At 35.4% G+C, this 14,851-nt stretch overlaps 1 protein-coding gene across 1 annotated transcript in view; it reads right to left on the bottom strand.

Moving 5' to 3' along the window:
- The window catches only part of HECTD2 (HECT domain E3 ubiquitin protein ligase 2), a 127,475-nt gene that overhangs the window by 18,660 nt on the left and 93,964 nt on the right, over positions 1-14,851 (bottom strand). Inside the window, exons 15-17 of the mRNA XM_069099217.1 lie at positions 13,357-13,445; positions 9,875-10,033; positions 2,087-2,161 (exon numbers count right to left, since the gene is read on the bottom strand). Coding sequence (XP_068955318.1) covers positions 2,087-2,161; positions 9,875-10,033; positions 13,357-13,445 — 323 coding nt within the window. The remainder of the gene's footprint in view (positions 1-2,086; positions 2,162-9,874; positions 10,034-13,356; positions 13,446-14,851) is intronic.

The following is a 14,851-nucleotide window of genomic DNA, read 5'->3' as shown; positions in this document are numbered from 1 at the left end:
TCTACTTTTTAAGGAGTTTTCTTAAATGGATTTTTATGCCTCTTTTACATTTTCACTTATTCTGTCTTTTAAGGTGTTATTTTCTTCAGTATTTTTTGGTGCCTCCTTTACCAAGGTATTAAATCTTTCTTCTTTCATGATTTTCTTGCATCACTCTCATTTCTTTTCCTAATTTTCCCTTTCCTATTTGATTTTTAACACCTTTTTGAGCTCTTCCAGAAATTCTTTTGGGGCCTGAGACTAATTCACATTTTTTTTTTGGAAGTTTTGGACTTTTTTGTCTTTTTTCTGAATTTGTGTTTTGATCTGTCACCATAATCCAGGCCTGCACAACCTGTGGCCCACCAAAGATCTTTAGGCAAGCTGTGAAAAATGGAGGGGATCCTCTACATTCGGGTGTGGGCTGCCCAAAATCCTTTGGTGAGTTGCAGGTTGTGCAGGCCTGCCACAATAACTTTCTTCAATCAGGTTCTTTTTTTTGTTATTTGCTCATTTCCCCAGTCTATTTCTTGATTTTAAACTTTATCCTGAAGTTGTGCTCTGCCACCAGGGTAGAAGGGGCACTGTCCCAAGCTTCAGATTTTTTGTGTTACTGTTTTCAGAGTTAGGTGTGTGTGTGTGTGTGTGTGTGTGTGTGTGTGTGTGTGTGTGATGTCTATAAGTTTTTAGTTCTTCCAAGGTGGCATGATCTAAAGAGAGGCATGTTTCCTACTCTCCTGCTCTGTGCTCTCGTCTCTGAGAGACCGCAGCAGGGGTTTTGCCCTGACTGTGACAAAGGTCCCCCACTGCCTCCCCAGGCCTACAAGCTCTGGTGTGCTGGTGCTCCTCCCCACCTTGGGACTGCACTCCAGGACTATGACCCAGATCCACATGGGGGACAATGCAGCAGAGTCCTGCACCCAGTGCCGGTAAAGGGGCCCTTATCGTCTCCTGATCAGTCTTCCAACCCCCTTACCATCTGTGGGACGAAAGCTCCAGGAGTCCCAGCTACCAATTCAGTTGCTCCTACGGTCTGCCTGGGCATCGCCTCTGCTGGCCTGTGCTCCGTTCGCACTCTGGTTTGACAGATCTTTCCTGCTGGCATTCTAAATTGTATAGGGCTGGAAAATGGTTTCACTCCATGCTTTTATGGGTCCTAATGCTCCAGTATTCATTTTGAGGCATTATTTTCAATTGTTTGTAAAGGAATTTTAGAGAGCTCAGGCAAGTCCCTAACTTTTACCTGCCATCTTGGCTCTATCCCTTTGAGATATTTTTGGATCATACTGATAATTCCTAGTTACCTGCAAACCTGTGGATTTCTAATTATCCTTAGGTATTGGTAGGGGAGTAGAACATAAGAAAATTTACATGCAGGCTGTTTTACAGATTGGTCTCTACCAAACTGATTTTTGATGTGAGGGCACAGTTTGGCCTTTGTTTCAAAAGGAGATCAAAGACAGCAGTTGCGCCAAGACCATGCTGATTTGCTCCCTCCAGATTACTCACATTGTTTTTGATACCTTTGCTTTTCTATAAGGTGCTAAATAAGGCTTAGAACAACATTCATCTTCATAGAATTTTCTATTCATCTGTGATGATCAGGGAACTATATTTAAGGTCATTCTAATCTATTTGTGACTACCTTTTTGTTTCTACTTTAAGCTATAAGATACCTGGGAGTAGATAACAATATTAAGATTAGGCTCTGTTACCTTTCCCAAATAAGAAGGTAGGTGGCTCAGTGCATAGAGGACAAAGCCTAGAGTCCGGAAGACCTGAATTCAAATCTGGACTCAGACACTTATGAGCTATGTGACCCTGGGCAAGTCACTTAACCCTGTTTGCCTCATTTCCTTATCTGTAAAATGAGCTAGAGAAGGAAATAGCAAAGCACTCCAGTATCTTTGCCAAGAAAACTCCAAAAGAAGTCATGAAAAAATGGACACGACTGAAAGTGACTAAACAAACAAAACTAGGTATCCCAAATACCTAGTATAGTGACATGCAACTGGCAGGTACCATATTCAATAATGTGGTAACAATAAAATTTTTATTTGATATTGATTTGAATATTACATGTCATTTTGTTTTACATTTATATTACCTGGAAGGTTGAGTAAAAATCTTCTTCAACATTGCCATCATGTGATAAAAGTTCATTTAATCCATGGGCCAATTCCTGTAAAAATGAATATTATGTGCTATTTTATATGATTACATTGAGTGATATATATGCAATTTCACTTAAAATGGAAATTAATACTGCAAATTAAATAAATACAGTAAACTATTTATATACTAAAACATGAAGGTAATACATAACTAACTACACATCAGTTGGTATGGTGAATTTTTATTAACAAAAGGGATGTTATTCTGAAAACTTTTCTGTTATAACTTGAAACATGTACCCAAGAAAAAAAATTTGCTTATCAAAATATTCTTAGATCATTGCAAAGTTTTCTGGTATGTTAGATAACAGGAAAATGTCTACATTATCCAAGAAAATAAGCTAGCTTACTAAAGACTCCCTATTTGACAAGAACTGCTGGGAAAATGGAAAGTAGTTTAGGAAAAAAAAAAAGCTTAGATGAGCATCCTATACCACATGCCACAATATATTCCAAATGGATAAATTATTTAAATATTTAAAAGTCACATCATACACACACATGAGGAAAATAGATGGAGATACTTTTCACAATTGTGAATAGGGGAAAAATTCTTAGCCAAACAAGGGATAAGAGACCATAAAAGGTAAAGAAATTTCAAGTACATGAAATTTTGTGAACAAAATCTATGCAACTAAGAAAAGGGGAATTTGATTTGAGAAAAACTATCATATCCAATAGTAATGATAAAGATTTGCTATCCAAGATACATAGCAAAATAAAGCAAGTATAAAAGACTAAGAACCATTCCTCTAATGAATGCTATATTAAAGTATATAAGCAGTTCTAAAAAAATTGCAAACTAACAACAATCCCATAAAAGACAGCTCCAAATCAATAGTAATAAGAGAAATGTAAATTAAAATAACACTAAGGTTTTTTTTTTTTCTTATGCCGAGAAATTGTCAAAATAACAAAAGATGGAAACTCTCAATTTTGGACGGGTTATAGGAAGTCAGGTATCTAAAACACTTTTGGGGGACCTGTGAACTGGTCCAATCATTCTGGAAATCAATTTGGAATTGTGTTAAAAAGAAGTGACTAAAATATCTATACCCACTGGGGTCAGAGATCCCATTTTTTGGCACATACTATTCATGACAGTACTTTTATGTTAGCAGAGAACTGGAAACAAAGTTGATGTTCTTTGGTTGTGGAACTGAAAAACAAATGGAGATGCATGAAAGTAACAGAATATTATCATGCTATAAAAATGACAAATGTAAGGAATTCAGAAAAACATGGGATGATTTTTATGAACTGATGCAGAGAAGAATATATACAGTTGCTGCAACAATGTAAATAGGAAGAAAAATAAAATGAAACTGAGTGTTGTACAATTATAAAAACCAAGCTTGACTCCAAAGAGATGAGAAAATGCACTACCTTCCTTTTGTTGAAGAGGTTAGGGATGATAAGAGTACAATAGTGCATAAACTGAGAGACAGTTGATTTGCTGAACTTTCCCCCCTCAAATCTGTCATAATGGAAGGGGTAAATTTGGAAATAAATGTTATGTGAAAGACATCATAAAACTAAAGAAAATGTTCACTGCAAATAGCAGAATGGGATGTGTTCTTGAGCAGCTAATTGAAAGCATCTCCATATACTTCCCACTAAAATTTTGCTAGTTTTATTTAAAACTTCTTTTTCCCCTAAAAAACAGATTTCTCTGCTTGTCACAATCCTATAAAATGAATAAGTAGTACTCAAATTTTCAATTTCCTTTCTCAAAAAAAATTTAGGAATTTGGGGGAAGCAAAACTGGGTTTAAATCGGGATTACAAAAAAATTGGCTTAATTAGTTAAAATTAATAAGTACCAGAAGGCAATTCATGCTTATAGGAACATTGGAAATAAGTCACTATTTGTCAAAGCTTTGTATGTTACATGAAGTGATGAGGGATTCATGTCTTAGAAAGTTCAGAACCATTCTCATCCCTTGACTTCATTACAAAATTTCTTTCCTAATTCCTTCCTGTCATCAATTCCTTTAAACAGGTACTAAATGCAAATTAGAAGTTAGTTCAAGTACATTAATGTGAAAATGTATTGTGTACTGCATATCTGAAGCAGATTCATTTTGTGTTTTATTTTGTCATTAACCATTATGAATCATAAAAACAAAACATTTTCCATCATCTTTATATTCTAATAATTTAAAATAAATTATTTCCAAATTTTCAAAGCTAACAATTTATTTTTTACCCCACTGGACTTTTGGCAAAACTATTTAAATGAAGAAAATATGGAATGGCAATGCTAAAACCACAAAGGATTAGAGCCCTACTATGATTCTTACTGAATTAAATTAGTCTAGATTGAATTGATGCTGGGATGGGTATAGTAATCAGCCAAAGAGAATCAAAACCAGAAAAGCAGAAGAGGGACACGACATGGTTATTAGGAAACAATGGGAGTTATCCAAAGTCTGGGTATTCCCTCCCTCTAGCATAGAACAAATCCCCTTAATAAAAGGATTTGTTCCATAAAACTTGGACTCAGTAAAAAAGCTGTACCCAAAGAAGTACAGATGTGGCCTCGAGGGCGCAGGTTCCCTACCCCTACAGTTAGTCTATATGGGTGACCCAGATTAATATTTTAGTTTCATTAAAAGGAGATCACCTTAAGAAATGATAATGGAGGTCCCACTTCTATTCACTAGTTTTGTCATTCAAGATTCATTCAGTCTTTGGTTAGATAGATTTACACACTGGCCAATAGCCTCTGGATTCCTGAAATTCTTAGTAACAATTCCAAATCTCTGAACTACAACTTCCAAAACCCACAACTTTCATGAATACCCAATATGATGAAGCAAATGAATAAAAATGTGATTTCTGGAAAAGGTATTTGTTTCAATGGAACGTAATTTGTATTTGTTTATAAAATGTCCACCTGAACCTTACTCTGCTTCCATTTTTCTCTAATAATTAAAAAATACATTTCTGGGAAGTTGAGTTTTGTGCAAAAATATTAATGAAAATGCTGTTTGAATCACTTTGAATTTTATCTTCAATATTATGTTATTTAATATTAATATTCAATATCCAATATTTAATCATATTAAGTCCTTACTCATGGACAATGTAGGAAATTACTTGACATAACATCATAGTACTTCCTTCTTTCCTTCCTTCCTTCCATTCTAAAGATAAATGAAGTTATGATGATATTGAAGTACTTGCCAGTAAAATAACTATATAACTACTCAGTGTGATGGTTCAGAGACTCAGGTCTCTCTTCAGGTTCATCATATCTCCATTAAGCCCTTGTCTAATACAAAGATTACTCACTCTTTGAAGCTATGTAAGAACACATTCATGAGTGCAATTGGTCCCAGTGTGGAATTTTTTTTTCAGGTAGCTCATCAATGGCCTATTTGATTTTTCTTTCCAAGATTGGGGTATAATGAATGCAACCAGCATTTATTAGCACCTACTATGTATAAGTGGTGCACTAGGCACAGGATATATCATGATGAAATTGACCCCATTGCCTTCTAAAAGCTTGCATTCTCCTGGAATGTAAGTGTCTTATATAATAGTGCTTGTCTGAGGTTTGCAAAGCCTGACATACATTATTCTATTTGTGTTCCACAACAAACCTGTGATGTAAACATCACAGCTATTAACTCATCTCGTTTTAGAAAAGAGAAGATGCAGGCTGAAACAAGTTAAATGGCTTGTCCATGGTCACAAAGGTATAGGTAGGTTCTGACCTCAGGTCCTTCAGACCCCAAGTTCAAACGTTAGTCACCAGGCCATGCTCCCCCTGTGGGTCCAACCTTCTTTTACTGGGCATATTTTAGGAGGTGGGGGAAAGGCCTATTTAGGTGACAAATCCAAGTTATGATCCTCCCCTATCAGTTTCAAATCACAAAGGAAATTGCCATATTTCTAACACTGGTCCTGCCCTGGGAAGAGTTTTTTGTTACTGGACAATCCTATTTCACCATGTGCTGAATGGTGTCCTCCATGACAAACAATAGTTTACTAGATAAACCTACATACATTCATTTACCTGTCATATTGGGTTGTTAACTTGTTTTTTAACTCGCCAACATCCAAAAGTGGGCTGGCTTCGTGTTCTTTTTAACACATTACTATTATTCCCTCATTTTGTTAGCCTGGAATGTGACTCAGTTCTTACACATCAATGCATCTTTCCACCTCATTTTACTCCTCCGAAACATCTAAATGTTGAGTTTCCACAGGTCTATTTTCATTAAATTTTTTCATCTTTTTTTTTTCAATGGTCTATTTTTAATTAACTTTATATTATAGAGAAGCAACTAATAATGCAGAGAAAAACAAAGGAAAGAGGACTGGATTTGGAGTCAGGATCTGGGCTCTGACACTCGATGCCTGTAGGACATCAGGCGAGGCTCTCAGGGTTTCAGCTTCCTCATCAGCTAAGTAGTACAAGGCAGTGGAATGGAAGCCATCGGGGGCAGGAACTATCTCACTTTAGGTTTGTATCTACAGCACCTAGCCAAGGGCCTGCACAAGGGAGGCACTTAATAAAGGCTTGAGGATTCATCTACAAAAGTGAGGGAGTTAGACCAGACCTTGTCAGACGTTCCTTTTAGCTCTAAATTTGTGGTTCAGTTGTTTCAGTAGCATCTGACTCTTCATGACCCCTTCTGGGGTTTTCTTGGCAAGGATACTGGAGTGGTTTGCCATTTACTTCTCCAGCTCATTTCACAGATAAGGAAACTGAGGCAAGCAGGATTAAGTGACTTGTCCAGGGTCACACAGTAGGTATCTGAGGCTGGATCTGAACTCATGAAGAGGAGATTTCCTGATTCCAAGCCCAGTGCTCTACCCACTGTAGTGCTCTACCCCTAGCTCTAAATACATGAACCTTATGATTCTCTTTATTGTGCTGATTAATTAAATAAATTAAAATATGCTGATCACATATTTTAATCTGACAGATGATGTGTTACTTACATTTAAGAAATACATTAGTGCTATAATTTAAGACTGTTCATGATCCTAGTCTTTCATTAAAAAAAAAATCCAGGGGCGGCCAGGTGGCTCAGTGAGTAAGAGCACTGGCCCCAGAGTCAGGATGACCTGGGATTGAATCTGGCTCTGATACTTAGCACCACACCCAGAAATAACTGGCCGTGTAACCTTGAGCAAGTTACTTAACCCCGATTGCTTAAAACAAAACAAAAAAACCCCACTGAAATCTAACTTCTTTAAAAGTTAATTTGTTGGTGATATTCTATCAAAAATTTTAAAATATAGATCCCACCGAGACAGAAATCACTGAATAGTAGGACTCAAAGAGATCTTAGACATATAGTTCAACCTCCATTTTGCAAATGAAGAAACTGAAAACATGAATGGCAGAATTTCAGAGCTAGAAGACATTAGACATTGTCAGGCTTTTCAAAGACAGGCTGCCAGCTCACCATGGCATCCAGTGACTGTATATAGTGCTTAATATTTTTGGAACATTGCTTTTCACCAAAACGTTCTCTCTATGTCATATTTCTCTACCATCTGGTTATTGGATTTTCTCACAAGGGTATCTTATTAATGTCAGATGGGTTTGGCACATTAGGAGAGCACTTTTCCACATGGAAAGAACAGGGAGCTTACTTTTTCTTTCTTCTCTGACCATTAATGGGTGATCTCTCCCCTCTGGATCTACTTTATTATTCTTTGGATGACAAATAACTGTTTCTTCATCAGGTTAGTCAGCTTTTCCTTTTCAAAAGGACACACAAACATATGTGTATATATGGATACATGTTTCTACATATTTATTTATTGCAATTTTTACAGGTTTCTTTTTTCTTCCCTCCTTTGTGTGACGTTTTACTATTTTCCAACCTCCTGACACAATTCAGGATTCTCTTTTTCCTCTTCAGCCATTTTGTCTTTTTTTTTTTTCACTCTGGAAACCACCCCCACCTCTTTTTAAAAGGCAATCCTCACCATTTCTGATGCCCTAAAAGAGGTGCTTCTCAAGTGCCTTCAAATTTTCTTCTAGAAAGACCAGCCTGTATTTTGAACTTAGAAAGCAGTTACTTGGCAGTAGAGAAAATATAAAAATCTCATAGTCATTGCAAGTCACTACACAATTCTCCCTCTTCTCTATAACAACTGGAAGTGAGATCACCATGGCTTTGTCTTTGAAAATGCTTGTAGGGGCGGCTGGGTGGTGCAGTGAATAGAGCACCAGCCCTGAAGTCAGAAGGACCTGAGTTCAAATCCAGCCTCAGACACTTAACACAAAAAGACCCTACCCATATGATCTTGGGGAAATCACTTAACCCCAGTTACCCTCCAAAAAAAAGCAAAAAAAGAAAAGAAAATGCTTGCAGGTGATTATAACTCATCTTATTAGGTCCTTGTTACTCTCTGATTTAGTGTTTGGTTTCTAGATCCAAAGCAAAATTTTCAAGCCCTGATGAAGTCTTAAACACTAAATTTTATGTCTGAAGAGACTGACTTATATAAGGCTAGCAGTTTTAGCATATATAAAATTAGGGAATTGTTTCAGAGCAGAATTGTCAGGCTGCATTTAGCCCACAGTATTCCTGCATGTGATCAAATCAGAATAAAATGTAATTAGGAAATATTTAACAAAATAAATCAAAATACCATAAATATAGGTAATACTAACACGCTATTTTCTAAGTCAAAACATGGCCTGCAGGGATCCTTATGTAGTTGTTAGTGGGCTTCATTTCTATTTGAGTTTGACACCACTATTTTAGAGGGCCTCTAAAAATGAAATTCTAAGTATTGTATGTATCACGGGATCAAATAACTTCCTATAATTGTTCTCTGTAAAATTAGCAGAACCATGGGCTACAACTCCTGGAAATTTCTGGCAGTATCATGAGAAAACATTGCATGCCTTGTATGTATTATTGGGCTTCCCCAATTTAGAGTTTAAGTGAGTACATACACGTAATGAATACTTTAGAGATATGCCATATAGCTGAAGGGAAATCTCCCTTCCCTTTTCTGGTAAGCAAAGCCTTTCAAACCTAGTCATAGCTGCCATTGTAGGATTGTGATTTTTTCAATCTTCTCTAATCATTCCTTGATGAACTAACAGCAGCAGTAGGATCATCCTTTTGCAACTACAGTCCCTGTAGGACGAGCAGGGTTCTGTTCCAACAGATATTAAAGGGGCAAATCCCCAGGGCTTTACCATTACCCTAATCAGACTAGCTGAGAAGCAGCACAAAGTCCTCCAAAGATATGGGAGAGAAGTTCCCAGGGATATTGAAAGGAAAGAGTCAAACCTAGAGTATGAAGATTCTCCAAATCTGGATAATCTGTGCATAGATAATTTGAAATTTGGTTGTATGCTGCAAATGCATACTTTTTTCTGTCTATCCATCTAACCCTGCAAAATGATCCATTCCTTGGGCCTATGATTCCTCCCTTCTCAATGACACGCCAGTCAGGAGACAAATTCTTCTAATTTGTTGCCATCTTTCCTCTTGCCCCTGCTGAAACTTCCATAGCATCTAGTAACATGACTAGTTTGCCCATTTCTATTACAAGCTAACATGTACTCAAGGTGGGCTAAAATGTGTCTATGAGGAAGGGGGAAATTGAGTGCAAAATAAAATGAGTGGATGAACGGTAAAGAAACTGGATAAAAAAGAGTGTTACAAAAGAGAATATTGCAGAAGAGAAATGATTTGTTGTAGAACTACAAGATGTTAATAAACTTATACTTACAGGCATAATTTGATATAGATCCTCTATTGCAACATTGCAGATGCCTACTGGTGTGTTCTGGTCACCAGGAACAATGGGAGGACTTAAGAGCTTCTTGTAACAGCAGGGTGGGAAACGAATATCCAAGGTAATGCTGTTATATACAGCTAGTCCCATAAGCTACATATGTTAAATGTTAAGAATTAAAATCAAATCCATGATAACGACCACATTTTAAATAGACCATCATCCAGGGAAGCAATCCTAGTGGAGAAGGGAGACCCCTCATCCTTACCACTCCAATGACAATTGACCAAGTGCCACTGATAGGCAAGTAAGTCCAAGAAACCTGGGAATAGGAGTGCTCCAGTGACCACCAATCCTGCTCTAAGCCTCATCCCCCATTGACACTGTAGGGTAATAATTCTTGTGGAGATATAACCAGTTAAGTACTTCTGCAGGTTCTGAAGCCACCTCCTCATCAGCTGCCACATTTATTGAAAACCTAGAAATGAAAGTTCTTATCATAGCCCCTGGCATTGTTAAATGGTTCAATATCAGTAAGAGACATAGTTTTATCAGTGGAAATGACATTAAAATTATCTGTTTTGCCGCTGAACCCTGAGGATCACTGGGCCTTTCCATCTAACTCTCTGATAAAAATTTTATGTGTTGATTACTGACAAACAGGAACTGTCTTGAATTCCTACTTGTATCCCTAGTACAGAGCACATAATAAGCATTCAATAAATGCTTTTTAATTCATTCATTCCAGCTTCTTTCAGATATATTGTCAAATGTCCATTCGCTTCTATGTATTATATTATTTCCCTTTTCTCACTTTCAAAGATTTCTCCCTCAGTTTTGGTTAACAAAATCCTTTTATTAACAACAACAAAAAAAGGAAAAGGTTAAATGGACAGAATTCATGACAGACTTAGAAACCTTGATCCAAGACCACAAAAGGTATCTATTTCAGACATTTCTAGAGAATGTTTAATATATTCTAAAATTAGATCAACATTCATGTAGGTGATTTGAATAGAAGAAGCAGTTTACTAAAATGAGTAGCCCTCAATGTTGATTCTGGCTATAGTCATTTTGGGAATTTTAAAATTAGAATTAAGATTTGTACATAAATATGCTATTTACAAATTACAGGATAGTTATACTCCTACAGTGAAAAGTTAATCCAATGGTTTTCATATGAACAGATTACTGTGGAGTAGTGAAGTTAAATAAAATAATGTAGATATATTTATAAACTTTTCCAGGTTGGTGGTTTTTTAATGTATATATTTATATTATGACAGATGTGTGGGAGGAATGTAATTGACCCATTTGCAAAGAGAAGAGTTTTAGATCATATTCCAGAATATTTAAACTCTAACTAAATAAAGATCATATCAGGTCACCAATGAAGGAGGGGAAACTACAACATATGACTTTGGGTTTTGTGTGTGTGTGTGTGTTCTTTTATATAACTTGGAAATAAAAACAATTTGTTGGAGATGATTAAACATTCCAGCTTGCTCAAGTTAGAATGAAAACTAACAATGATCTTCAGATAATTGGATATTAAATTGTAATACCGTACAATGCAAGCAACTATATGCCTGCTTCAGGAAACGTATAGTGAAGTCAATAGTATACAACAGAAACTCAATAGCTTTAAAACAGTTCCATAAAGTGCCCTATATATATATATATATGTGTGTATGTAATATATATACACAGAGAGAGTCCCCATTTCTAGAATCAATTTTGCTTGTAAAAACTATTGTATTAAGTTTCTCCATGAAATCTTTAAAGCACCTCATGTAGATACCACAGATATGAAGGATAGCATATTTTAAAAACCCTAAAATATTACAGATGTTCTAAAATTGTTGTTGAAAATACTTTCGATTCACTGTTTTTCCAGAAAGAGCAAAAGCAGAATTTTACTTTCAGAGCTTCAAAACTGAAAACTTCACATTCTGGAACAATTTTGCTTTCTCACTAAGTTGAGTATTTTCTCTCTTAATTTCTGCCTAACGTGATTTTCTTCTACCATAGGTTTCAAAGGCCAGTAATCTTTTTTTTTTTTTTAAAGCAATTGGAGTGAAGTAACTTGCTCAAGGTTACACGGCCAGTTATTTCTGGGTGTGGTGCTAAGTATCTGAGCCCAGATTCGATCCCCAGGTCATCCTGACACTGGGGCTGGTGCTCTTACTTGCTGAGCCACCTGGCCACCCCCAAAGGCCAGTAATCTTGATTTCTTTGTTTTAATGCTTTTTGTAACAAATATTTAGGGCTTAGTGGCAATGAGGATAATTCAATTTACATTCAGGAAAACTTACCAATTGTGGAAACATACAACACATAAATATATATTATATGTGTGTATAAATCTGCATAGAAATTGGTGTCTACAGTAACAGAAATAACCAGCAAACTCTCTGTCCATAGTTTTGCTTATAATTCTATTCTGTATGATAACTATGAAGAAAGCTATATGTTGATTACAAAGTTCTATATGTGAAAATATCTGCTGAGTTGAAAATTTACTCCAACCCTTTCAAACTCCTTGTCTTAGTTGTACTTGGATTGCTTTTCTATCTCCTCTAGGCTATTCTTCCAGAATCAACTCAAGTTTGCCTTCTCTGTGAAGTTTTCCTCAACTACTGAAGTCCACAGTGATCCTCCTTCCTCTGAACCCGGGCAGCACTTGCTATCTCTATCACTCATTGACAGTTAACTATGCTACCTTCCATGATAATTTCATTTTTCGTGTGTGTGTTCTGTAACCCCAACCAGACCGCAGCTCCTACAGAGCAGAACCTGTGTCTTCTGTCTCTTTGTGGCTCACATAGAGTAAGCGTATAGTAGTACAGTTTGCTGCTGGTATTGATCATAAGTTTCTTAATAATATTTAGAACTAAGAATTTATACCAGTAAAAACTCCATGGCACTAAACAACAGTATAGGGCCCATATTCAATTTTTAAATTCTAACAACTCTAACTTATTTAATAAATTATTTCCTGTAAATATGTATTTCATGTCTGAGAACAGAATACTTTGGAAATTTCCTGAGAAGAAGTTAGTCTTAGATAATCATATTTTGGTACCTTATATAGTAAGCACCAAATTAAAGAATATAGAAATATTGAATCTTGGTTGAATAAATAATCTGCATTTTTTTACTTTTTGGAGCACTTAAGTTTCTTATTCAGGTTATATCTGGAATATAAATTATTTTAGTTGCAGAAAGATTAACTAGAAAAAAATGAAAATTAATCTTCTGATTTTTAGCTTCTATACCAATATCTATGTTGATTTATCCTGTTTATGATAAACAGAAATATTACTACTACTACTAGTTAGTGGAAATTAGTAAACTCTATATTTAGTAAGATCATTTAATTTTACATATATAGTTGTAATCTCTTAAAAAAAAAATACATGAATACCTTTTTCTCTAGTCTGTTAGCACCTCCTAGTGGACAGTTTAAAGGATACAATTCCAACCAACCGAAATTCAGAATAATTATCACATTTAAAGCTGCTAAACCAATGACAATGTGAATCCTTGTGATATGCAAACATGCCTAAGGAAGGAAGACAATTTCATTAAAATAATATATTTAGCAAAAGTGAACAGTATGCAATACAAAAACACATGAAGTTCACATGTTCAGCAGTTTCTTTATAGCAAAGGGATTTCTCCTCATTTATCCTCCATTAAAACAATTTCATAATAACTCCATGACTGAATCACCACTTGTGTATATAGATATGATACATACACAATACACACATATATGTACATATATACACATACACGTATGTGTGTATATCAGCACACACACAGAGATATAAAACACATCAGTCAGAGAGTCTTATATACAGTGGGTACCAGAACAAATAACTAATTGAAGAGAGTCATATTTTATCAATCAACAAAAAGTTGACTTTTTGAAATCAAACCAACTCTTGATTACTTAGGAATTAGTTACTTATTTTCTGGATAGTGTAGTTTCTTCCTTCTTTTTGTTGCCTAAACTGAGAAAATTCTATTGCCCATCAGCCCTAAACAAAGGATACATACAGAAACAAAGTAGGTGATTCTATGTAGTCAATACTGCCATGTTAGTTGTTCTGCTGTAGCATATGAGAGAGATAAACTTTAAATGTTAACGTGCAAAATTAAATCTGGGCAAGGTTAAAAATCCACTAGTTTTATTTATCCATGACTCTTCTACTTCCCACTAACAAAGGAAGTGAAAAAAAATTAATTATAAAAACATCCTTCTTAAGTTAATTCTTAGAATCTTATTCTAAAGAAGAAAGGAAATATCTAGCAAAAAATATATTTTTTCAATCAATTATCATTGTCAGATAATGTATATGTAAAGTATTTTGTAGATCTTTAAAACTTTATACAAGGTGTTCAAACATCTTAGCCCAGGTAGCTTAATATATTAACATAAATAAATATTCATAAATTTACTTATACGCTCATTAATAAGTTTATTTGTTTATAAACATAAATATAGTAAATATATGTTAACTTAAAATTATTATTCTATAAGTTCTCTCCAAAGGAAACAAAATCTAGTTTTCAAGGTTTTCTTGACTTCTGGGGTGGGGACTATCCTCTGAACCTTGTTTCCTTCAAAAGACTGTGACAAATCTTGTATGCAGCTTGTTTTTTCCAGAACTGTGTTACACTGCTGGCTATTTGACAAAGATTACATCTTGAATGCCAATAGGTAAATCAACTTATTCACTAATAAAGTTCTATGTATTTACAAAGAATCGTACAGTTCTTAGCATCCCCCTTTCCCCTCACTCTGTCACCATCACTTCAGAAACAGAAGGGGATTGCATAAAACTGTCCACTGGCTATTTCATGGGTCGCCATAGTTGTTTTTTTTTTAAATCACCCCATGGTGGCCAACCTTCTGGTGATATGACAAGACGTAAAGAAGTTGAGGCTGAAGTAACAGTGTGA

This window comes from Petaurus breviceps, unplaced genomic scaffold (assembly GCF_028583685.1).
Source record: "Petaurus breviceps papuanus isolate PSGF00001 unplaced genomic scaffold, PetGlider_PUasm1.0 37, whole genome shotgun sequence".
NCBI classification, from domain to species: Eukaryota; Metazoa; Chordata; class Mammalia; order Diprotodontia; family Petauridae; genus Petaurus; species Petaurus breviceps.
The sequence above is the reverse complement of the archived record's forward strand: the minus strand, read 5'-3'. Positions and strand labels throughout refer to the sequence as shown.